This window comes from Pygocentrus nattereri, chromosome 25 (genome assembly GCF_015220715.1).
Source record: "Pygocentrus nattereri isolate fPygNat1 chromosome 25, fPygNat1.pri, whole genome shotgun sequence".
Classification (NCBI taxonomy): Eukaryota; Metazoa; Chordata; class Actinopteri; order Characiformes; family Serrasalmidae; genus Pygocentrus; species Pygocentrus nattereri.
Genome location: NC_051235.1, coordinates 23,083,146 through 23,110,684, shown reverse-complemented (window position 1 = coordinate 23,110,684; position 27,539 = coordinate 23,083,146). Strand labels below are relative to the sequence as shown.

The window sequence follows — 27,539 nt, the reverse complement described above, 5'->3', positions numbered from 1 at the left end:
GGGGAAGTGTGAGTAAATAAGAGAGAGAGAGAGAGAAAGACAGAGAGAGAGGGAGTAAAGAAGAATGAGGGTGAAGGCTCTAACAGTAATAGACTACAGAGGGGTTGCCATTTGTCAGCGGGTAGCGGAGCGGCTTGTCCGCTGGCAGTGGCTAATGTGAGAAGAAAATGAGGTGGTATCAGACTCCTGAGGGAAGACTTTGAAGACAGAGCGACCCACAGAGTACAGTTACAGCCCAACACCGCCACTACAACCACACAAACACACACACAGTTTTAATTGTAATGTTAGGACATACTTATTATACATGGACCTATACATAACATGCCTTGCACTTATTATCTACAGTACTGCACATAAGTTTGAGATTTTTTATTATTTAATTTCCAATCAAAACTTATATTATACTTTATACTGCTGAAAAGTTTAGATAGAAGACAATCTACTTGCATAAGCAATGGAAAGCCGAAGGAAAAGACATGGAAAAACTGGAGCTTCCAAAGCTGGAGTTCAAAAAAATGATTAAAAGCTACAGAGAAAATGAGACCCCACACAACTGTGCAAGACCTGGTGGACCATCAAAACTGACCCCATCAGATAAACAGCTGTCATCTTTGAGAGAGAGGAGAAAATCAAGCTTTACTTGCTTCAGATCTGAACTCCACAGGTGTTTCTGTCCGTCCTTCCACTGTGAAAAGACATCTCAACACTACGAGTCAACACAATGGACTGACCACCCCAAAGTCTTAGACCTCAACAGGACAGAATGTGTTTGGGATTATTTGGATTGTGAGACAGAAAAATGTAACCAACTTCTAACACTGAACTTTGGAGGTGTGGAAAAAACATCCCTGCAGGTTTCTTTGAGAAACAGAAACCAAGTCTCTTCAAATAAATGGAGATTGTAATAAAGAAAAAGTGTGGACACACTGAAAAATTTGTTATTTATCTGTTAAACATTATTCCTGATACTGGGAAATGAATAACTTGCACTTGATTGTTTTAACTAGAAATAATTAACAAATTAGTCAACAAAGTCAGTATTATTTTGCTAGTAAGTCTTGTTTTTCTCTGGATTCCTAGAAAAGGAAAATTTTTTGTCCTGAAAATGTACAAAAACACACACACAACATAGCTGTAGGAGGCAGGATTTAGTGAAGAGGTAGCAGATGCGGGTGCGTACACACCACACACACACACACACACACACACACACACACACACACACACACACACATGCCAGAAGCTCTACACTGAGGCCCGTGGGAGGCAAGATTAAGCTGTGAGATACTGAATGCACGTTCTCATGCGCACACACATGCACACACACAAAATAGTCTTTCACTTTGTGTACAAATGCACACACGCTTTCACACCAACCCAGTAGATTAAGTCCCACAATCCCCTGTTCGAGTCTGAGTGCTCCCTCCTGGCCGAGTCATTGTATTATCGATATTAAAAAGGAACACAATCTGATTATGCGGCGATGTTGCAAGACAGCGCCGTCAGCCTCTTTCACAGCAGCCATTCTGTTGCACTCTTCTGACGTCTCACGCCCAGTCCCGTGTCAAATCTACTGAAATCAAGTAGACGAACTCTAGAATGATCCATCATTCTTCAGTTCGTTCCTTCTAAATCCACAAGGATAGTCTATTTGCCAAAAGGAGCCACAAGAGAGTGACCTGTGGTCCTCTCCTAGGGGTCACTTCCCACTCTGGAGGGAGGGACAGGGTCGTTCCTGTTTAATTACTCCACAGTGATGAGGGATTCCTTCGGCCCTGGGCTGATTTGCATTTCATTTCAGAATTATACTCTCTTGCGTAAATGTCAGCTCGTGTTAGCCTGCACCCCTTTGACATTATAAAAATTGATTAATGACATTAATATTCAAGCTAGCGGGACAAGCGCGGTGGTGGCCTGGCCTGGTCACTGTCATGCAGGGGGATGCAGGTGTGTTAGCTTTTCTGTGATACACTGCCCACAGAGTGTACTGAGCAAAATTAATGGTCTCATATCGGACATCACCAAATGAATGGCGAGCCTTATTATTGGTAAATGCTAACAATCTTCCATGTTAGCAATTTGCGTTGCATTATACACTTCCCAAAACGCGGGCAACTGGGACACTTCAGCTTTTAGCAAGCCAGCTAAACGTAGTGCACTCCATCTTCTCTTGACATATCAGCAGATGTTCAAAAGTTCTATGCTTGGAGCAGCAAACTCATCCCTCATAACGAGCTGGTTACCATGTCAAAGCAGAATGCGATCAAAGTTTAATGAGTGCGCTCAAAGAGAAACATCAACGGCACTTCAGCTTAATGACGACACGTCCAAAACGGCTGCCATCAGTAAGCGCTGTCGATTTGAGCCAAACGGATGAGCGGACTCAGGGGCGAGTGGACTGCACACTCATCATCAGTCAATCACCGGGCTAGTTAGTCAGCAGAACACTAGCAGAAAATCTATCCCACTGCGAGTTAGGTGGAGAATGTGGGCCAGTAAAGTTCACGCTAACAGAAAAGAAAGCTGTGGCAGGAGAGATAGGGAACAAACTTTAGAGAAATACAAAAGAAACAAATAAACAAGGAATAAAGATGACAAAAAAAACCTAATTAGGATTAAGTAGTAAGAAGTAAAGAAGTAATTTAGGAGGAATTCACAATGGGAGCTCTGGAGGGGGGTGGTCAGAGGTAGCACACTAAACTTTCAGAGTTTGTCAGGAGTTTGTTACTTCCATGTTTCGAACTGTGTATTTGAGGTCAGAATGCTGCAGACAGGGAGGCACACAAAAACAGAAGGAAATGAACCACATGGTTAGAAAAAGCAGACACAAACTAAACTACAACACATCACATATCGAGTAATCACTTCAGGTTTGAACTTCGATTAATTTCTTTACTGGCAATGCACTCAAAATACTGATGTATTAGGTTCACCCACAGTACCAGTCAAACGTATAGACCCACAGTTGCGCACAGAAGAGTTTCACACTATTTTCCATATTCAACAGTGCTTTCACACCTACACTGTTTGGTGCGGTTTCCTTAGTCTGGATTATTTCAGGCAAGTGTAAACACTCCACCTGTACTCAGCTGTAGGCAGGGATGGGAGGGACGATCTCACACGAGGCCTCTGAGCACAAACATCTTTGGATGTCTCATAAACCCCACACTCTGACACACACACACACACACACACACACACACACACACACACACACACAAAAAGAATCACAAAGATAACTTGAATACAGCTCTTGTTTGTTTATGTGCACTTTAAACAGTATTGGAAAAAAATGTAAACCAACAAAATAATTGTAAAAGCTTATGTGAATATGGAGCAGCCTATTATGTTTGGTGTGCAGAAACTTTAAAATATTTTATATACAGCCGCGGTGTCCTTATTTCATTTACCTAGCCATTAAATATTCAGGGTTATCCATTTATCTAACTTCTGTATCTGTAGTGCAAGTCTTCTATCTTTGAGTCACCTCAGGCTTTGTGGTCTGAGGCCCCCAAAGGCCCCTGGCTCCACTGACCCTGACAGTAATCCATCTCCAACTAGAGATTACTTCTACATCAGTTAATCTGTTGGCTATTTTTCTTTATTATTTTTTCCCGATTAATCGACAAAGCCAACAACTGTGTTTCTGTCAGTGAGAAATGTAATTAAATTACATTTAAATATATTTAAATGACTGATTCATATCCAAATATTACATTTCTTTGCTCACATTGATGTTAATTTGTTTCCCCGTTGAAATTGTCGCTCAAACAAAAGTATATTTTTGAATACAAGAAATTATACTTACTTATTTACTGAAGTCTCCAAACAGTTAATACAATCAATGAAAAAAGAAATCTATGCTTTTTTCTTCTCAAACTGATCACCTTTTGCTATCTTCTCACTTCTAGCACATGTTTATCTATTTTGTAATTTTGTTATCCATTTTTAAGAATGATGTATGTCTTACATACCTGAGCAACATCTGACACATTGCTGGCTGAAGGTTTCTGCATTAAAGTGTTTATGGTTATGACTGTATATTTTAGAAATTTGAATGCACACATTTTCTCAAAACAACCAAACAACCTGCAAAAACAACCTGTGTGTTCTGTTGTTGAACTTTTACAGCCGTAGACACCCGTCCTCAAACACGTTTTGTTGATTTTCTAAGTGCACGTGAGTTAACATCCAGACAGCACACTTCTGCACATTTGGTGCACAGTTTGCTGATTTAAAAATATTGGTAAAAATAAACTAACATATGAAAAGCACCATAACATTTGCACAGGCCACGTTTGTTTTTTTTCTTTTCATTATGTTAAATACAGCAAATTTACAATAAATCGTGCAGTAAAATGTGCATGTGTTTTGTGCAGTGTGTGCTTTTACCCATTATCAGCAACAGCAGAAACCATGCTGGGCTTTAGTTTCATTTAGTTTTGGTTGTGCATCGCTGTTGTGTTATTGTGAAATCTGTAATGCGGTGTGATTTTGTGGGTCTTGTTTTCTTTATCTCCCTTTCCCCCTTGTTTAAAGTTCTATCTGTGCCACAAATGATTTCTAATCTAATGAAAAATCCAGACTTACTGCCCTGTGTGTATAAAGTGCACTGAAATCTATGTACTCGACTTTCTCGACTAATCGCTGCAGCCCTATTAAACAAATTAACTGTGCTCTTTCCGAAATTGTGGGTCTTGGTTCATTTTCAAATGAACTCTGAGAAAAACTCATTTTCATGATGGTCTGCACCAAAAGAGGGAATTCAACATTAGAGTGTGCTTTTATCTTCGTGAAGTGGCACATAAGAGCTGTACAGTCCACATAATCTGTCTGTTTTAATATTTGACTATTCACAGACACTCATATTGTTATTGCAACATGGGCTAGGGCTAATAATAACACAAGCACAGTGTTGAAGAGATAGGAGGGGCTGTGAGCTGATTGGTCATATTTAATCATTAAGAAATAAAGGTTTGTTTTTATTGTTTCAATTGTGATACATGTAGACAATACTATTTTCATGCAACATGACTAGCACTAATGGAGGCGAACATAAAAATATCAGTGAACACCCATGTGTATGATTTAGCACTTTAGCTGCTGCACACCAAATAAAAAAGACACAAACTCTGCTACAGACTCTAGAAAACAAACTAAGTGTGAAAACAGCCTTAGAATAATAGATATCAAGTAACACCATGAGCAAAAAAAACAAGTGTTAAACAAATATTTCTATTTTAGACCCTTCAAAATAGCTCCCTTGCATTAATGCAGCTTCGCACACTCTTGGCATTCTCTCAAGGAGCTTCACAAGGAACCATCTGTGATGGAGAATATGCTTTTATATCAAAAACCTACAATCAATCAGGCGTGCTCAGTCCTGAGTTAGGACCATCTTTCGTCTCCAGATCAGACTCAAAGCCTCTGTCTGCTGATTTTCACGATTCTAATATTATCAATAGTTTTTGTGATGTTTTTATTATGAAATGGCAGAGAAAGAATGATGCAGCCATCTGTTGCAGGATGATACTATAAGTGATCAACTTCATTTATGAGACTGTGACTAGCATCCATCATAACTGTAAGAATAAAATGACATGTTAATTAGTGCTACATTAGCTACTATATCCTATTTTATACAACAGTTACTTCCACCCACGCAAGCTGATTGGCTGAGAAGAGTTCTAACCTTGCTGTTATTTTGCTATAACATTACAGGTTTTTCACAAACACTGTATCACTCCGCTGAGATGTCGTTACTAAGCTCAAAGCTCAAGCCATTTGAACATTTTTACTTCTTACTTTTGCGCACAAACAGAAAATGAATACTCTGAAGATCACATTTGACTTACAGCTGATTTAGTCAGACTCTGAAAATAAGAGCAGCACATGTTGCTACGTTCTAAAGTGATTCAAATACAGATGTGAAACAGTCATTGAAATCTACCAGGCTCATAAGGGTTACAAGTCATTGTTAAAGCTCTAGGACTCTATCGAACCACAGTAAGAGCCATTATACACAAACGGAGAAAACTTGGAACAGTGGTGAACCTATCCAGGAGTGGAATAAAAATTTTATCACGAGTGCAACGACTCATCCAGGAGGTCATATAAGAACCCAGACAAACATCTAAAAAACTGCAGGCCTCATTTGCCTCAGTCAAGGTCAATATACACGATTCCACAACAGGAAAGACACTGGGAGAATTGGAAGGCGCAAATCGCTGCTGACAAAAAAGAACACAAATGTTCATCATGCGGTTGCCAAAAACATCCAAATGACTCCCAAGACTTTTGGGATAATATTCTGTGGACTGATGAGTCCATGTGACTTTTTGGAAGACATGGGTCCCAATACATTTGGCATAAAACCAACACCACATTCCACCATAAGAATATCATACCAACAGTCAAACAGTGTGGTGGTCGTGTGATGGTCTGCAGGACCTGAACAACTGGTTGCAACTGAAAGAACCATGAATTCAGCTCTCTATTGGAAAATTCGAAGGGAGACTGTCCACCCATCAGTTTGTGACCTACAGCTCAAGTGCAGTTGGGATATGCAGTAGGACAAAGATCCAGTGCACGCAAGCCGGTCTTCCTCTCAATGGCTCTCAAGAAACAAAAATAAGGTCCTGACTTGAATCCCATTGAGATGATATGGCAGGACCTTAAACTGGCAGTTCATGCTCAGAAACCCTCCAATGTATCTGAAATAAAACAATTCTGCAAAGAAGAGAGGGCCAAAATTCCTCCACAGCAGTGTAAAAAACTCACTGCAATTATCACAAACATGTAATTGCAACTGTTTAATTTAACTGCATCTGGCACAACCAGTTATTAGGCTTTTTAGTTTTTTTGGGGGGGGTGTCTTCATCTTACAATAAATTTTGTTGGATAATTTGAAACATTTACATGTGACAAATCAGCAAAAATAGAAGAAATCAGCTGAGAGGCAAACACTTTTTCATAGCCCTGTATGTGTCGTCATCAATTTACATACCTTTTTTGAATATGATACTGGTAAATGCTTTTTTTACAGTATTAAAACTATTAAAACAAAATTCCAAATTGAGTATAACAGAACAAGGTGCAGGAAACCTTTAAGGCCTTTGAATTATGTGATTTCCATAGTATCATATAGTTGCACTAGATTTTTGAGCATACGTTTGAGCTTCCACCTCATCCCAAAGGTGATCCATTAAATTGATACCTAATGATGGCGCAGGCCACCAGAGTCAATGTCCGTTCCATGGTATTAGACCAAGACAATGTCGTATAGCAAAAATACTCAGCTTGAAGCACTTGTTTGATAAAGCAAAGACTGTAATTAGGCCATAATGAGAGAACACAACTGTACTGAACAACGTTCAAATTTAAATAAAAAGTAAAACAACAAAATTAAATAAAAATAAAAGGTCTCTTGGAGACGATTTAGCCTTACAAATGCCCTGCATGTAGCTCAGTGCCACGATTGCGTTTTAAATATATATTGTAAAACAATTTCTCAAGCATCAATCAGCTTGTTCATAACTTCTTTGCGTAATAACTTTCTGTAAGGGAACAAACTCCTCAGGCATCTGGCTCTTATCATGGTGAATAAATCTGAATGAGTATGGAGACTTTCACTTCAAATCACTCTGAATGACTTTGTTTACACACAAACAATTTTGAACTGTCTGTGGATTTCCCCTTTAAGAGACTTAATGTAGGCCATGTCTACACTGTTGACACACAGCAAGATGGATCTGTGGACTCCTGCTCTTTATGCCAAAATTCTGTCCCCACCATCTGCATGTCGGACTCAGCAGAATATTTGTCTAATCTTCAGTCGTCCAGTTTTGGAAATCACATGCCCACTGTGGCCTCACCTTCCTTTTTCTAGCTTACACGGGTTGGCTGGAACCTGATGTGGTCTTCTAATGCTGGCCATCTGCTTCAAAGTCGGAAGTTGTGTGTTCAGAGATGCCCTTCTGTACACTGCTGTTGTAAACAGCTGTTATTTGAGTATTTGTCGCCTTTCTGTGAGTTTGAATGAGGCTGGTTGTTCTTCTTTGACCTCTCTCATTAACGAGGTGTTTTCGCCCACAGCCCTGCTGCTCACTAGATGTACTTTGTTTATTGCACTATGTTCTATAAATTCTAGATACTAAAGAGCAGGAAAACCTCAGCTGTTTAGAGATGCTGGAGCCACCATATCCAAACAATCATACTATAGTCAAGCCCCTTAGATCAAGTGTCTTGCTTATTATAATGTTTGTTGTACCAACAACAAACAAGCCTTGTGCATGTCTTTACATTTCTGACACTGAGCTGCAGGCTAACTGGGTTAAATGAGAAATGAAGCGGCCACTGAGAGGCAGATATATGTATGAGTGTAGGCGCAGTGCAAAATGTGTCATGATGTGACTGCAATATGTGCCCAAAATGCATCAGAAATTAACGTTTGATTTACTAAGATTGTGCAGTGGACTGCAAGCAAGGGCTGAATGATTTGAGCAAAAATTATGACTGCAGTTTAATAACACAGAGCTTATAAACTGACTGCAGATGTTAGACCAATCAGAAGCAACTAAATATCTATTTGCTGTGCATATAATGACAACAACCACTGGCACACTTTGCCATGCATTCAGCATTCAAGCCTCAAGCCAGTAAATGTATGTGCTGGTCTTTTTTGGCCAAAAAAACAGGCCACATTTTATGGAATACAATTGTAATTTAATTAGTTTGCATTGAATGCTAACACTGAAGTCCATGTAGCTACTGAATAGTAAGCCTTTGTATGTAATGTTAAGGCTAAATTTGCCCACTTAAAACTTGCTAAGACAACACTGTTGATAATACAGACTGTAATAAAAACCGCAGCTCTTGTTGGAATGTGAAAATTGCAATAAATTTGATTTCGATATATAAAAAGGGTTAATCTGTCAGCCCTATCGTGAACTGTGCATAACCTCGCCCACCGACGTTACAGTGTGTTTTAAACCCCAATGTGTGTTTTGAACCCTGATGGTCGCTATTTGTAGTGTAATTTGTAGACGGTCCCTAAGCACTCACATAGATTATGGCACTGAAAATACATCAATACAATTTATTTTGGAGTGGAAACTTGAAATCAAATTCAAGTGGTAGCTGATTGACTTAGTAATAATGCTAATTTTCAAATCAAAAACTTTTTGCTCACCCTTCAAAAGTCACTGAAGAAAAAGAAACTTCGTGAAAAAGTTCTCTTTTCAGGAAAAAATCTCAGTTCTGATGGGGTGATAAAAATAACATATCTGTGGGTTAGTCAAATAATGACCACTGCTGTACTGTAGGGTAGGAAGTATTGTTCCTCAGAATTCTCTGTTGTCGACAGACCCCGCCATTTTCTCAGTTGGCCTAAGTTTTGCACAGTATTATGTACGCTCATATGCTCATTCTAAATTATTGCTAAAAGCACATACTGACATTTTTTGCAAAGAAATGTTCAAAATATTTTGAAAAACTAGGTAAGCAGTTGACGGATAATGTTTATCTGGAAGAGTGAAGGCTCAAGAATGGCTCTGAGGCAGCTGAACTCAGGCCATTGCATCTTTTCTAACTGCTGCTCACGTAAGGGCAGGGCAGCTGAACATGCTTGGAGTAGAGTGCTGATTGCCCAATTCTGTGTACGTGAGCTGGCAGATTCCGCTGGACAAAGTGACCCAACACTCTACAAAGCCTATATGGAGGGAGAAAGGAGAGAGAGAGTGGCAGTCAGAGAGACAAACAGTGACAGACAGGGAAAGAGAGAAAGCAAAGGAGATGGACGGAGAGAGACAGGGAGAGAGGCAAATATTGATCAAGGAGTTCAGATAGAGCCATGATCCGATCGATCGGCTGAGAGCAGCCACCGAAATGTCATGTGATTGATCTGCAGATGAGAGGAAGTGACTCGGAGTTAAATGAAAATTCACTCTAAGTGTTTTTTTGAGTGGCACCTAGAGTCTAAAGTGAGCAATTTGGATCCTGCAAATTGGGCGACAAGTGATCCACAGAGCCACTTGCTGGAAATGCGTTCCACCACACTGCGATTAACTCAAACTCACAATCAACACTCAATCCTACTGCGATTAACTCAAACTCACAATCAACACTCAATCCTACTGCGATTAATTCAAACTTACAATCAGCACTCAGGCCCTAATGCGTTCACACAGACAGCATTAGGAAGTAGCACAAATTAAAGGGTTCATATCACAGAATAACACATTTACCGCGCTTTATTCTTTTAATTAAGGGGTTTGCTGTAGAATGTAAACATTGCGCCTCGTTCACCAGCCGTTCTTAAGAAGTGATTTCTTCTTAAAACCCACTTAGAAGGTTTTGACGAAGATTCTGACATTCACCAATGGTTTCTTATTTGGGATATGAGTAAGAACAGAATCCACACATTCAAGAGCACAAAGGTGAATAGGTTAAGAACACGTCAGGAATCTGATGTAGACCTTTTCTTAGGAGCTTTCTCAAAAACACAATTAAAAAAAAAATCTTTTTAAGACATTGGTGAATGAGGCTTATTGTTAGTTAAAGTTGCGAAACATACCACTCTTTCCCCAGTTCATACATGGAAACTAAGTTCCAAAACCAATTTCTTTTGAATTAGTTATTTTTGTGTAGTCACAAGTGACACATTTCCATTTATCCTTCTATTCAGCTTAGAGTAATTTAGCCTGCAATTCACGCTGAAGTTATGAGGAGTGTTTCCACACAGACTGCGGCAAAATAAAGTGCAGCCAGTCAGAGTAGGGGTTAATTAAACATACCAGTCAGAAAGACACATTAACAAAAAACAGGCTGTTTAAAAGGCCCAACTTCATTTTCCTTGCATAAGAGTTGAATGCAGTTCTTAAACACTGCTAAAATTTCTAAATGTACCATTAACACAGTCCATACAGCCCTTATATAGAAATAAGCAGCCCAATTTGAGGTGAACCAACTAATTTACATATCACTGTTGTCCCAACTACATCATCCGAACACAGCAGCTGTTTTTTACATTAACTAAAAATTTCATGATGAATGGAGCAAAAGAAATGCTCCAGAATTTCTTACAATATAAGCTCTTCATATTAATTTACATTCAAAGTTTTTGCCTGTAAAGTTATTATTTTGGAGAAGCACATTCTTCTTTGGACAGCAACAATATATATGTCTATTCAGCTGACCGAAGTTTAGCCCCACCCATTCACATTGAAGTTATACAGCCTGTTTCAACACAGACTGCTTTTTGAAAGAGGCACACTACCGGGCAGCCAATCAGAGCAGCGGCCATAATATGCCAAAACATAATAAGACATATATTAATTATAATCTTATAGGCATAGTAAAAAAACAGCCTGGTTAGATTTAATGGGTATAGAGAGGTTGGAAAATTGTCATGCAAAAATGAACCATGACCATTTTATGATACACAAATTCACTCAAATATTATAACTGGACCTTGAGGAAAAAAAGAAAAGAAAAGAAAAATGCACCAGGGCTGTCAGCCCTTTAATTCTGAGGAATGAACAAAGGTTGGAAATTGTTAATGTAAAAATGAAATATGATTGCTTTTGGTATATAAATTCACACAAATGTTATAAATGGACCTCAGGCAAAAAATATATTGCAAGAAAATTGTAGGATGCGGGCCCTTTAAGGTGTAATGGGAGAGCTGCAAATGATTGTGCGGCTCTCAGGGGATGTAAAACGGAGTTTGAGGCAAGTCAGGCCAGAGTCAGGCGCTTTAGCTTTCCCCTTAGTGAGGCTTCTCCCAAGGCAGCCACTCAAAATAATGCTAATTTGCGCAAAATAAAAGACAGGAAAGAAGAAAACTGCATGAGCGACATTCAGTACGGGAGTGAAATTGGGAGGGATGTGTAGAGGTAGAGAAAATACAGAAGAAAAAGAGGGGAAAAAAGCCAGAGAAACTGCAGCAGGACAGAAAAAAATAAAAAAGCATCTTTGTTCATTCAAGGAACATAAATTACCCATGCTCTGAGGGGCCGCGAAAGTTTCTTCCTCCGGAGAAAACAAAAGGCTAATTTGTCTTCATTATTCCAAAACAAGGCAACATTCGGAAATAACTCTGTTTTTCCCCTCTAACAAAAAGGATGTGCGGTATAAAAATCGCGAAACAATAGAGAGGAAATTAATTACATGGCAGCCAGACATGCGGAGTGATAAGACTGACTGTGATGACAGAGCATCACAACGCTGACAAAGAACATGCTGAGATCTGTGGGACAGAGGCAGTCAGAGGGAAAGGCCACGGATCACTCACACTGAGGAGACACGCACACGCACAGTGCAACAGCTTAGTTCGACATCACATTAAGCAGCTCTGAGGGAAAACTCTGTAGACTGACACATCTTAATGCTCCTGCCCGGCTCTCTATTCACACGACTTAATTCAAACAGCAGTTAATCTATGATGAGTGGACAGAGGTGTGGACTGTGCTGCGTTGAGGAAATGATCACATATACACTCCAAAACGACTGATGGAACCAATCAAATATCCAGCACTGATGTCAGGCAGACATCAGCAGAAAACAAGGAAAAAGACCATGTGTTCTGATTCTGTAACAAACCTAGCTGAAGTGAATATTGGGAGGGAAAATGAACCAAATCTAGCTCTGTAACAAAGCAGCGTATAACAGGTCATATGATAACAACAGCAGCCACATGGAGCCTAATGCTGATATAAGAAAAACAAGTAGCAAGCAAAGCACTACTAGACCTGATGAATTGATGTTATTTTAATTTAGACCACACATGTTTAGACTGTGAGCTTATTTTGTGGTCCTATGCTGCTGGCTAAGTATTTCTTATTGTAGGACTACTGTAAGACCAATATTTGGCAGGAGAAAACATCTAGTCAACATAATAAAATTCTGAGACTGATTTTGTTTCGAGATTGTTATAAAATAGTCATAGAAAATGTAAAATTGTTGTAAAATAATCATTATTTCTTGAAATGATCTGCATTGTCATGAAACAAACAAATGTATCTGGCAATAAAATAAGACAATTTATAGGTTAATACATCTTCTACAGGGAACAAACATAAATATGACATTTTTCTGACAATTTAGTGCGCAGTTTCCGTTTATCGTTGAATTTAACATAACTAGAGATGGTTCCATACAATGTTTTCTTTTCCAATATTGATACCATAACCACAAGGGTCTCCTGATACATGATTTTATTTTTATTTATTTACTTTTAACTACTGTGGAGGTTGATTGGTGGACTATTTTTAATACAAAACTACATTATAGGTCTTTGTAGTTGCTTCCACTGACATACTGTGTCTCTCTTAGTGGGATGTTGATGTTTACTGCCTTTGTCATCACCATCATCATCTCCAACTGAATACCAAATAAACAGTAACTGTGAAATGAATTAAAATGTACAGAAGTGTGTTCTCTGTAGAGACTTCTCACTTAAAAAAAATCTGTTTGAGTACAATAGTTCTAGGTGACCATCTTAACTGAAGTACTTCAATTAAATAACAAAAAACAAATATCTTCACATTTAAAAATGTACTTCTTACAAAGAAAACAACACTGAATCAGTATTTGTATCAGTCGATACTCAATGTTTTCCCGGTATCTTGTGCCATCCCTACAGTAGATATTTATCACGAATGTAGAAACTTGGACCTACTTGTACTACAATGAGAAATCTACTGGCCCTGCTGCACTGGCATCAAAGTCTGAGTCAGCTTTTTGCATAAAGTTCTTGCTCCATATGTGCCAAAAAAGGGGAACTTTTTGAGCCTATTTCAACCCTGCTTTGGCTCCCAGTGAGAGCTCCTAATACTGATACTGCCTAATGAAGCCTCCAAGCAAGCTGCTGCCCCCAAAAAGTCAACATATAATGAAGTAATCTGAACCTAACAAATTAGCAGAATGTTTTCTTACGTACTTCATAATTTGGATATAACTCAGGTCCACTCTGTTTGTCTCAAAGTGTATTCACAGTAACCACTCATCATGTAACAACAAAATGTATTTTCAACTATTGCTGGGAGATACTGACAAAATTCAATATCACTATTTTCCAAGTTTTTTTTTCTATTTGCATTTATATGGTTAATCAACTAAGCTACTGGTACTTCCTCTGAACTGGTACTCTGTGGTAAAGTATGGCCTTATAAAACATTCATAGCTTATTTTGATTGGACGTCTTTTTGCCAGTCTGTCCCTCTTAGGGAACCTTATCCAGTATTGTACACGTTAAATCGTAGAAGTTTACTATTAATTAATTATTTATGTATTTTGAACTGCCCCTGACAAATTACTTACATCGCAATCAACTAAGTTTTAGTTATTTGCCAACACTGCTAAACTTAAAATATGTAGTGAAGGTGGACATGGAGATGGTTGGTGTGAAAGTAGAGGAGGCAGTGGATATGGCAAGATGGAGGCAGATGATCCGCTGTGGCGACCCCTAAAGGGAGCAGCCGAAAGAAGAAGAAGAAGACTGCTAAACTTAAAATATCAAAATATACTCTGTATTTTCCTCTTATTTACTGTTTATTTGTTGAATTTTACATATCAGAATTAAAATAAGTCATACAATGTAGCCTAAAAGTTATAGCACATTCTACATTATATATATATATATATATATTTTTTTTTTCAACGCGTTAAAACTCAAGCAACAAGTTTAAATTCAGCAAGTAAATAGAAATTGTGTACTAAAATTAAATCCATATTAAAGATTTAAACGTGTTCCCTGTAGAGGATGTGACGATCAGCCACTTCAAGTAGGCCTCTTTTTTCGACAATCATTGTCTACTTCGTGAGGTACACTGACAATATAGGTGCATTCTGTAGTCCTACAATTACAGATTGTAGTCCATCTGTTTGTCTGTATACTTTGTTAGCCCCCCTTTTACCCTGTTCTTCAACAGCCAGGACCACCACAGAACAGGTATTATTTGGGTGATGGATCATTCTCAATGCTGTAGTGATACTGACATGATGTTGGTGTGTTAGTGTGTGTTGTGCTAGTATGAGTGGATCAGACTTAGCAGTGCTACTCAGAATAGTCCACCAACCAAAAATATCAACAACGTCCTGTGGGCAGCATCCTGTGACCACTGCTGAAGGATTAAAGGATGACTAATACAAACTGTGTATTACATCTACAAGGTGGACCAACAAGGTAGGTGTGCGTAAAAGACAGTAAGTGGACACAGTGTGTCCAGCAGCACTGCTAGTGGAAAAAAAGACAAGTTATTTCACTCAACAACCAGCAACTCTAACAGCCACTAGAGTTCTACTAAAACTGGCAAATAATCTTGTTTTGCCTCAATTCCTGATAAACAAACCAATATTTTCACAGGCTTGGCCAAGAAAACTAAAATTCCCTAATTAACACTGCATATTAATGCATTTTATATAGTGTATCCGCTTTCATGGCTTTGGGAGAACTGGAGGAGAGCTATCTCTCTGAAGTGTTAACTGAGTGGCCTTACAGCTCTCCCACCTCCATTTTCTCAGAACAACACAGCACTCTCGTGAATATACATTGGAGATAGATTGAGTTTTGGCAACAGCAGGGATGGTGAAAGGCGATCTGTGCTTAACTCTTTCATCTGCAGGGTAATTAGCATGGAGAAGAGGTTTAATTCCGCAGCAGCCGCCGCCAAGGTAACTCTCTCTAATCTCCAACATAAATTGGATTTTCTTAAGCGAGAGAAAACCTGTGTCATGTGACGTCAAATCTTACTTTAAAACACACACATACTTTCACAGTCTTTATCTGTGTCTCTCATAAAGTAACTGTCTCTCAGACACGTTTACAATCACTTAATGTGAGTACTAGTCGAGTGTCATGTCTCTGGGCTTTACGAGAGAATTTCCATTTAGTCTCATTATTAGCTGAAGTTACTGCACTGTATTAAAATAAATCGCTACTAAAAACCTGTGAATGAATGCTTCACTGCGGAAAAACTGTCAAACTGAAAAAGAGCTTGAAATATCTGTCCGGACACAACAGCACTGACTGCTTATATGAGTTGGGGCTAAATTTCCCAAATATGTTGGGCTCGAATTGGACGAGGCCCACACTCATGAGAAAGTGGACATGCAGATAATAAAATAAATGCAGCCAAAGAGATGTTTAGACTTACTTTCATTGGCCTAAAAGATTTTTTGCTATTTCACTTCTGTCCAAAAAAAATGACCAAACTTATAGCTTCACAAGAAATAGGTGAATCCATCATGAGTTACTCTCAATGTGAAGGACAGCTGCTGTGCTCAAATAATGTAGAAAAAAATACAGTACTGTGCGAAAGTTTTAGGAATCTAAGCAAATTTTTAAGTTTGAATTAATTGACCTCAGCAGTGAGTTTATTACAATATACATTAGAATAAAGTCATAATTCAAATAAACATAAAAACAATAAAAAATAACAAGAATTTCTTGGGTCCATATTTTTCCTTGACACCTTCACAGCCACCACAGAGACCACCATTGTTAATATCATCAATTACATCATGAGCACAATTTACTGAAGCACTGATTGGTCAAACCAGGAGCTGCTTTTTAACTACATATAATACTGTAACACTGGGCTTCCTCGAGGAGAGGCTTGAAAATGGTTAAACAAACACACTGACATCCAGAAAATCACTATTTATTATTTATATATTAAATAATGTATATAATAAATTTTGTTTATTCAAATATTAATAATTTCTCAGCAACAATTTCTAACAATTTCTTATCTTCTAAGCTGCTTCTCCTTCTGGGTCGTGTGGGGTGCTGGAGCCTATCCCAGCTGTCTTTGGGCGAAAGGCAGGATACACCGTGGACAGGTCGCCAGTCCATCGCAGGGCAGACCGACAGACATAAACATCCACTCACACATTCACACCTAGGGGCAATTTAGCATGTCCAATTGGCCCGACTGCATGTCTTTGGACTGTGGGAGGAAAACCGAGAACCCGGAGGAAACCCACGCAGACACAGGAAGAACATACAAACACCACACAGAGAGGACCCTGGTCGCCTGGCCAGGGACTCGAACCCAGGCGCTCAAAATTAAATAGAAATAAATAGATTTTGAAAATGTGTCTTGGGTGCCTAAGACTTTCACACAGTACTGTATATGATTTTCATTTGGACAGCAATGATATATTATATGTAACGTGTTCTAGGAAAAGACAAGAGTTTTAGGATTAAACATGTGAAGGCTAACATCTGGTTATTTCAGCACCACAGCATGAGAACAGTGCAGTATAGAAAGTTTATCCAGACTAAAACGTGAAAGCATTAATTTGCTAAAACTGAATTTAAACTTAATTTTGGACAGTTGATTATTTTATTATATATTATTTCAGATTACATTTTATTTTGTACATTTATATTTGTGATCTAACCTAGGCTACTTTTGTTAATGCATGGCAAATATACAAATGTTACCTCTAAAAATACCAGGTTTTACTGGTCATCTTGGGGTTTGACTGGACGTGGGTCAGCATCAGACTCAAAAGTTGATGATGTGGATCGGACCGGGTGTAGACAGAACTGGGTCATATTCGGGTTGAATCTGGACTCAAAACTTGATGACGTGGTTTGGGTCTTGCTGAAAGTCCTCAGGCTGTACTGAGATTTGGACCAAAATTTCCAGCTCGATTGAGGGCTAAAGAGCTAAACACAGTAAGCACAGTGTTTAAAAGAAAGAGGCGAAAAGACTTGAAATGCTTGGTTAGCTTGCAGTCTGTATGCTAGCCAGCTAATAGCTAACTCAGGTCAAGTTTCAGTATGTTTTTAGCATTTCGTTTGAAAAGCATGTATGCTAGTTTGCTTAAAAGCTGATTTATCCGCAGTTGTCTGCTCATCTAGCTTAAGTTTTGGGAAGTTTTAAAAGATTGTGATCTGTAACTTAGTACAACTTCAGCCAAATGAGCTGACAACTAGCTACATATGTGTTATCCATAAAAAATGCTAGCCAGCCTTTTCAAGTTGTTTTGCCTGTTTTCTTTAAGGCCATGTACAGCATTGAGGCTGGCAGTGCTAATATAATCAGCTTTGATTATATTAATCTGAGGCTCAAATTTTACAAGTCTTTAATCTCGAGTCCGAGTCAGGTTGCGAGTCAGTAAAGGGCAGCTCCAAACTGACTCACAAGTCAGTCAACGTGTTTCTCTCTTTCTCTCACACGTTTAAAAGAAAGGCACTCTATCTGTCTGTCTGATATGCGCTCACACACACACATGCACAAACACACACACAAAATAAGAGGTAGCAAGAACACTGGGGTAAATATATTGTTTCATTTGAGCTCAGTCTAATGGCATTGATAAAACACATTCCAGAAGGCTGGTGCTGCTGCCGGCCGCTGAGCTCTCTCCAGGACCTAATGTCTTATTCATGCAGAGCGTCTAAAACAGCCCACTCCTCATACAAAACACAGGTACTCAGAGTCCCGGCGGAAATGGCCAATCACCTTCTCCTCTGCTAGTTTGTTTGAGGTACACTATTTGGACACTGTTTGTGTGGCAGCTTGTGTGTGTGTGTGTTTGTGTGTGTGTGTGTGTGTGTGTGTGTGTGTGTGTGTACAGAAACCAAGATATGGCACTATGAAGCTGACCACTTCTGAAAAGCCAAAACTGTGAAAATCGTAAAGATTTCACTGTATTGCATCAAGGTTCTCCTTCACCAGGAGGCAGCAGAGACATAAAACTTAAAAAGTATCTTACTTATTTAAGGACCTTTTGAATGCATATGTACCCCTGGTCAAATTACGTTTTGTTCATTTTCTAAAATAACATATCCTCCACAGAGAATACAAATACTCACTTTAAGAATGTGACACACATTCACACTGTAGAACACGAGGCTGTTTTGTACACACTGGCCTGCATTTATGTGGCCTTGTTCTACATGGTGCTCTGGTATAGCGCTCATCTGTCCACATGACACTGCAGCATCCAAACTTCAACACACTGAGCTTCAGCTGCTAAAATATGCAATCTCAGTGGCTTAACAGTCCTATTTTACACTTTTCCAGGACTTCATAAATATTTTCCAGAACATTTTAGCAACTGTCTCATTTTCCAGGTGTTTTCCATGGCCAGAAAGACATGGCAAGTTCCAGGTTTTGCATGTGGGAACTAGGACGCACCCAGGTCCCCAGGTCCTCAAGTACTTGGTTAACCACTCAAGATGCCAGTATCTGAATACCCAAATCACTATTCAGGTATTCATTCCTTTTCAACACAGGAAGAAAGAGAAAACGTAGAGACAAACAATTCAATGAAACACAGCTTTTTATAAGTGCGTATATTACACTCTACTACTCCAAATTGCCAGAGGAGCGTTGTTAAGGACGTGACTAAGAAGACATGCAGTGTGGCTTTATTGATGATGAAACAGGCTTTCAATTGTATTCTTGATCTTTCAGCCCTCTAACACTACTGCTGGCACCTAAAAATAAGCCTCCAGATCCAACCTTACGTTCATTTCAACTGAAGGTTACCAGGCCCACTGCCATGTATCAGCTACGGGGATATTAAGTCCCCCAGCACTGAGCTGTGGAGCAGTGAAACTGCATTCTCTGGCGTGATGGAGCTCCAGCCAATACCTTTGCTCATGAGTTGGAGTAAATCAAGAACCAATTACCCAACATTAGTGCCTGACCTCACTAATGCTCTTCTGGCTGAATGCAACCAAATCCTCACAGCAATGTTCCAAAATCTTGTTTAAAGCCTTCCCAGAGAAGTAAAGGCTGCTACTGCAGCAAAGAGAAGAGGGGGGAAACTCCCTATTAATACCGCTGATTTCAGAAAGAAATGGTTTTGTGTATCACATGATTTTATGCTTGTCTGTGTTTGTGCCTGTCTTGCCTCACCTAATCCATGTCATCAGCTCCACAGTGTCTGGATCATAAAATTCTCTCAGTTCAGAAATTTCCTCCATCAGTTTAGGCCAAAACTGCAGCACAAAAGTAAAAAGAGTGAGTGTAAAAAGTGCTCATATGATATATATATATATAGATATATATATATATATATATATATATATATATATATATGTGTGTGTGTGTGTGTGTGTGTGTGTGTGTGTGTGTAGAAAGAGAGAGAGAGACAGAGACAGAGAGAGTTTGAGTAAGGAAGAACAAGACACTGGATCAACACTGAATCAAGCACACACACCTGCATATTGTATATGTGTTTAGATATAATATATAAATATGTATTGCCAGTACACCGTTGACAGAGCAAAATTAGCCCATCAGGGAAAAACACAGAAATCTGCTTAAAAATAAATATGGGGAGAGTGCTAGTATTTCTGCAGCGAGGTTTTCTTCATGGCTGTCTGAGCTCAGCGCAGTGCTGCCTGCTTTACTGCTGGCCAGGCAGATTAGCCCAATATGTAAATTGAAAAATGATAGCCCTGCTACAAATGTCCTACCTTGTAATAAAGGAATGCCAGAACCACAATCGGAACAGAGTACCTGACCAACCTGAGCTGTGAAAACACAGAAATAACACATCAGCATAGAGTAAGAGTTTATATATGTGTGTGTGTACATATATATTTACATTATATATATATATATATATATATATATATATATATATATATATATATATATATATATATATATATATATACACACACATACATACACACACACACACACACACACACACACACACACACACACACACACACACAGGTTCTCAGATTTAGCTTGTTATAATATTGCCACCTAGTGGAGAGAACTGCAAATGCCTGTTGTTGTCCTACTATTGTCGTGGAAATCTGATAGCGAGCTTTCACTGAAACTAAATCTCCACTCATATCACAGGAGCTGCAATGCAGCTCTCAAGACACATCTTCAGACGGAGATGTAATCTATATGCTTATTTTGTCAACTTCCACTTTTACATGTCCAAAGATCGTCCACAGCTGTGATATTCTCATATCTGGTAACATAAGAGAAACAACAAAAATGGGGGCACACAAGAGGTGGGTGCCAATTTTACCTGACTATAATCTGAGCTGTAAACTCCATGTGACATTAATGAGGGCTCTGACTGCACTGTGCCTGACAGACAATGCAATACTAGGACTGACAATTTTAATGCATTTTTATTTCAACTGAAAAACATGTTCCACAATTGTTTCACATAAAAATAATACTTTGTCTGTGAAGTCACTCCAGTGACATGCTGTTTTTAATGCACAACATGACTAAAAATTGCTTAAATAAAATTCAAATGGATTATTCTTATTTTAAGCTCATTTTTAAAGCTTCAGTCAGGACACAGGTTTCTGGCCTTATGCCCTCACATTAGTGGACTGGTGTTTTTGTGAGTGTATGTGCTCTAACCTTAGCTTTAGTGTTGCAGTGGATCACTCTCAGACACAGCGCCCACACTTCTTTGCCACAAACCCCAAAGGCAGCGAAAGCGCACATATGACCGGTCCACAGGTACTTCATTCTGCAGCCAGATAAAAACAACTTCGGTGCTTATGGTGCTTTTCCTGATAAAGAGCAGTAACAGAAACGAAGAACACACTGTCTATGGATGAGACCACACTCTTAAACCTGTTAGCATTCAGAAGACAGCAGACAAGAGTGATATATTGCAATCTTTTTTTTCAGCAAAATAATTCACTCAACATTATCGTTTTCTTCAGAAGGAGGCGAAAAGGCCTGCAGCTCATGGCTTCCTCTAATAAGATGGAGATTAAAGATTAGAACTGCTCTGAGTGACAGGAAGAAAAACTGATAAGATAAAAGAGGTTGGATTTCAACACGAGTAGACGAGTAAGCAGGGCCCGGAAAATAATAATTGAAGAAAGAAAGGCATGTTAACACGAGGAAGAGAAAAGGGAATAAAACTTTCAAACTAGCAGCTTATAGGTGGGAACTTTGCCGCTGCATTAATACCACAGCTGTAATGATTAACAAAATACTTGATTTGAAATGATACAGTGGTGTCTCGATTCAGTTAAAAATAAGGGACGGCAAAAATTTACCTTACATTAATACGTCATAGGGCCTCATTCACCGATGGCTTTTTTTTTGTTTTGTTTTGTATTGGAGAAAGGTCATAAGAAAATGTTTTCTTCAGATTCATGTTTCCTTACACTACAGAATGTTACCAGATTGAGTGTGTTTAGATTCTGTTCTTACCCAAAATGAATATCAGATTCTTTGTGAAAACTGTGGGTTTTAAGAAGACATTTCTTCTTCAGAATGGGAGTGAATGAGGCCAATAGTTTCCATTTTCAGCCTCTAAACTATTTACCATTATTTGAAACAAATGTTGTATTTTTAAATAATAATTTAATGCTCCGGTCTCAACCTAATATGTTAGGTTATAATATATACACTAATAAGTGTGCATAAATATATACGCATCGAGATGTAGAGAAGGGGTTCATGGATAAGAGTAGCTAGCTGAGGCTTGCAGATGCCACAGCGTGCACAGGTCCAAAAAGTGGAACAGGTCCAGAAAATGGCAAGTTGTCGCACCAGTACTACGAAAAGTGGTGGGTCGAATGCCCACTTAGCTCCCATGGTCTCAAAAACTTTGAATCAAGGCATTTTAAAAAATAAAGAACTAAAACAACAAAGACAATCTTGATCTGTCAATCAAAAATTGTATCAAGCCTAAAAAATGTACATTGTTACATCTCTAATGATGACAAGATTTACTGTGTTCAGTTTCTGCATGAAACTTCCAGGACCTTTGGCATTGAATCTGCAAATCAGCTTTCATTTACCTCATGGTGGATAAAGCCAGCAGACCAAAGAAGACTGTGTGCAGAAGATTGTAGGCGACATCTGGCCGCATGCTGAAGGTCGACTCATCGTTGTCTCCGGGCGCTCGGCCCACCCCAGCCTCTCTGGAAACAGGTAAAAAGGGAAGGAAAGGGAAATGCATTAAACATGACAAAAAGAAAAAAAAAGACTCAGTGACATTAGAACCCTGATTATTCCTCAGTCGTCTTTTTCAAAGTGGAGAAAGGTTAACTGGCTTATCTGAAATGAAGCTCAATTCGTGTGTGTGTGTGTGTGATTGTGTGCGCAGACTATAAACCAACGGAAATGAGAAACAGGGTGAGGACAGAGTGGCAAATGTGGACAAAGGACAGTCCTACAGCACAGCTAGAGAGTGTGTTTCATACCAAGATTCATACTTTGTTTGATAGACAGCTATTTTTGAAGCAACATTTAACTGAAATATTTAGCAGGGTGTCCAATCAGGATCACCCTCATTTGAATACACCTCAGAGACCTCAGTTTCCCATGATACTGGCCCTTTAGCCAAAACAAGACATAACCAAAACAACACTAAAACCACTATTAGGATTTGTGTTGTTTTGGTTATGTCCCATTTTGGTTAAAGGGTCTATATCATGGAAAACTGAATTTTCCTCTGAAATAAGAGATTTATGTAGTTTATATATACATTGTTAAAGTGTTAAAATATACCGTTTTCACTTGTCCCCATGTGTCAAACACAAGGCCCGTGGCCCAGATCAGGCACGCCACACAATCCTGTCCGGCACGCAAAAGTATTTTAATTGAATTCATTGTTAATATTAGCCCATTTCACAATGTGCTGCACTACAGTCCCCAGCATGCACTGCAACATAATGTGCTCCAACGGTTCTACCCCAACAACAGCCTATGGGACAGCGGTAACACCTCAGTTCTACACCACACCAACCATATCGCTAAAATGAATTTCACCTTCAACTCAGCAAATAAACACTTAACATCAGCTTAGCAGCTCAGAAATCAAGCCCAAGCCTTAATGAATTTGCAGCAAATAAGGAATGCCAGGTGTCTAGTTCAAGCAAAAAGGTAGGTTTAAAAGACTGAGCACCTGGGGACATTCAAATGTTGAATATTTTAAGTGTCCATGTAATATTTCAAGGTCTACTACAAGTGTCTGTATTTTACTGATGAAATTTTTATAGATTTTGAATAAACAATGGGCAGTTCGGGTTATAGCACAGCATTAATTAAAAATGATAATTAAATGTTAATTAATTAAAAACATAAATTCAAATAAAAACCTTTTTTTCCTCTGTTTTTTTTATATAGCCCTTTTACTGGTTGAGTTTGACACCGCTGCTCTAGTTCATTCGGTCTATAATGAAAAATTAGCTGCAAAAAAAAAAACTGCCCATTTGAATTCCCTGTTTTTGTGAAAGCATGAAAACCAACTCATTTACACATGTTGGCCTATTCAGCCTATAGAGGAAGTGCTAAAGAGTGGACTGCTTTTTTAATGATCCACATTAAAGGACAGCTAATCAGAACAGAGCTCATTTACATATATATCAGTCTTAAAGGCTTATATATAACAAAAACAGATTAGAGTTTACCCTCATCTAATGCTCTGAATTCAGTTAATGAAAGCCTTGCTAATTAACTGATGAGTTGACTCAGGTGTGTTTAATGAGTGTGCTGAAATCTGCAGTGTTTTGGCCCATGAGGACTGGAGCCTGACACGTGTTTACATGATTAAGACATTTTCATTTATATTTGACTCCAAAATAATGTTGTGGTCTGGTCTCAGTGCAACATCAAACTTAACGTAAATATGGAATAATTATATTAGACAGTTGATGTTTAATATAGTGCTTTGTTTGTTTGTTTGTTTGTTTGTTTGTTTGTTTAGGTGGGTACCTGAGGTTAAATAGAGCGGCAAGTGCCAGCACAATGAGCAGAACTGAGAGAGTGCAGAGATACGGGTAAACCAGCAGTGTGTTGGCCAAGCGCTCGAACGTATCCAACGGCAACAAGCCAAAAGCCTCCTCACACAGATACAGACTCGCATCAAAATCTCTGAGAGAGAGAGAGAGAGAGAGAGAGAGAGGGGGAGAGAGAGAGAGAGAGATGAAGGGAGAGAAGGGAAAGGGAGGGAGGAGACAGCAGGGAGAAAAAGAGGGTAAGAGATTGGGGTAGACAAAAGGAGGAGGGAGAGATAGGGGAAGGTGGGAGAGAGAGAGAAAGAGTGAAAGAGACAGAGCAAGAGAGGGAGGAAGAGAAAAGGAAGGAAGAGAGAGGGAGAAAGCGAGAGAGAGAGAGAGAGAGAGGGAGAGAGAGAGACAGACATAGGGAGGGAGGAAGAGAAGGAGAGAATGAGAGAGAGGGAAGGAGAGAGAATGTATAAAAAAAGCACCATACATTATGAAGCAGAGGTTTGAGAAAGTTGTTACAGTGTTATGGTCCTGGGGGCATAGTGTAATCTGAAATTGCTGTAATATCGAGTGAATGAGTAGATTATACTGCATTCCAGATGCTATTTTTCACAGAAGCAGGACCTTTTTAAAATCACAGGGGATTAATGTCTCCATCTAGTCTTATTGTAGAGCAGGATCCTGAATAAAACATTACATTAATGGCTCTGATTGATGATAAAAGGCTTAAGTCTACAGAGATGGAGAATTCCAATACAGAACGCACCTTGTGGCCCCCAAGCCGAACTTAGCCTTTATGAACTTGAAGATGTGCTCGTCTGACCTCAGCTGCAGGATTTTCTGTAAAGGAATGAATTGTAGGATGAATCAAGTTATGTGAGATGTTTTGTTCCAGTGGGAGAGAGAGGTTGAGGTAGAGACAGGAGAGAGAATGAGATGACATAAGAGCACAAGTCCCTGGGTGGTTGTAAGACTGGGCAGGAGTGGCGTTCCCCTGCAGGTTACAGGGCAGAGGATGTAGAACATGTCCCAGTGCTCACCTTGGCTGAATAATTGATGATGAAAGTTAATGTGAGGACCAGGAAGGCATGGAGAGCCAGCTTCGCTACACGGACGACAATACCTCCTGTCTTTAACCCTGTCTGAGACACACACATAGAAATTGGACATTCAAATCAAGTTTCATTTTTATTCGTCTCATCTTTATCGGGTAATATAGCACTTCTGCAACCACTGTGATACAATTAAAGCCCTACATTAACATACTCTACATTTGTCTTGTATATTTACAATCATATGCAAAACTGTGGGTACCCCTGGGCAGACTACATGTTTTGTTGATTTCCTAATAATAAGAATAATACATCCTCTACAGATTTCAGTGCTCATTTTCTATTTATTGGATGAGTTTAACATATTGGGAAAAAATAATAAAATAGAACATACTAAATGTGAAACAGCCTTTGTACATGCCGCATTATTTCCTCCCCAATATGTTAAATAAAGCAAATAAACAGTAACTCTGCAAAGTCTGCAAATATTTAACCATATAAAAGTTTGATGTAGTATATAAACAATGCTACAAACAAAGTTTTAAAAGATATTCTCACTGTAGTCCATACAATAAATATATGGAAACTAAGCTGCAAAATCAGCCTGTTTTCAATTCACTGTTTTTGTGACGGCATGAAAACCAACTCATTTACACGTTTCTGCCTATTCAGCCTACAGCCTACTTTCGCTCTGACAATTCACGCTAAAGTTATAAGTAGAGGTTATGCCTGGGCTACTTTTTGAATGATACAAAATCCAGGGCAGCTAATCAGAACAGTTTAACAGATTATTTACATATATCAGTCTTAAAGCCATAATAACAAAAAACAGAACAAAACAAATGTTATAAGTGGACCTCGGTGAAAAAAAGTACAAGAAAAAACATTACATTAAAATACGTTCCATCAAAGGTTTTGGTTAAAGGGCTGTTCAATAAAGTTTCTAAAGAGCCTTATTTTTCAAAACTTTCCAGGCATGCAAACCCAATTTAACAATTTCCATGACTTTTCTGAGCTGTTAATTACAGAATGAGCCCCGTATATAACTAAGCCATTTGCATGAGTACAACACATAATAAGATATTGTAGGTGAAAATAAGTTCCACATCCTCTAGAGAGAACATACGTCTGCACATTTTAATGCACAATTACTGTTTATTTGCTGAATTTCACATTTTGGAAAAGAGTAAAACATAAAAACTTGTCTGTGGTAAAGTTATGGCATGTTTTATGTTTTATTTTTTCCCCCAATTTGTTAAACTAAGCAAATAAATAAATAAATAAATAAATAAACAGACACTGTGCATGAAAGTTGACAAAGAAATTGACATATTTAAGCGTGTCCCCTGTAAAGAATGTGTTAGCTTATTTTCACTAAGAAAATAAACAAAACATGGAATTTGACAGGTTCAAATTTTTGAATACGACTGTATGTTGAAAGTGGCAAGGCTCTGAGGAACACTTTAACCCTTAATTAGCAGGTCCACACTTTCATTCTTCATTTTTATGACTTAAGAATAACTCAGCCAGTTTGCAGATAAATAATAATTAGGATGTAATAAGCCTGGGAATTTGAGGGGTTTAGGGGTTAAGTTCAGCAGGGTGAAGATCACTTTTAGAATTTGGGCATCCACCTGGAAGTGTTTGATGAAGAGCACGGCCACGATGAAGCTGAGCACCAGAGAGCCCAGAATCATGGAGTTACAGAACTGCAGCAGCCACACGCACAGCAGACTCACCACCTGCACCAGGTACAGAGACGTCACCTGCACAAAGACAGA

The 27,539-nt window shown here is 38.8% G+C and overlaps 1 protein-coding gene across 4 annotated transcripts in view; it reads right to left on the bottom strand.

Moving 5' to 3' along the window:
- The window catches only part of dpy19l3 (dpy-19 like C-mannosyltransferase 3), a 68,366-nt gene that overhangs the window by 19,056 nt on the left and 21,771 nt on the right, over nt 1-27,539 (bottom strand). For all 4 annotated transcript variants that reach the window (XM_037534566.1, XM_017723302.1, XM_017723301.1 and 1 more), the window contains exons 9-16: nt 27,393-27,524; nt 25,747-25,848; nt 25,473-25,546; nt 24,693-24,851; nt 22,775-22,897; nt 21,372-21,483; nt 20,447-20,503; nt 19,884-19,966 (exon numbers count right to left, since the gene is read on the bottom strand). In XM_037534566.1, the coding sequence (XP_037390463.1) occupies nt 19,884-19,966; nt 20,447-20,503; nt 21,372-21,483; nt 22,775-22,897; nt 24,693-24,851; nt 25,473-25,546; nt 25,747-25,848; nt 27,393-27,524 (842 nt within the window). The remainder of the gene's footprint in view (nt 1-19,883; nt 19,967-20,446; nt 20,504-21,371; nt 21,484-22,774; nt 22,898-24,692; nt 24,852-25,472; nt 25,547-25,746; nt 25,849-27,392; nt 27,525-27,539) is intronic.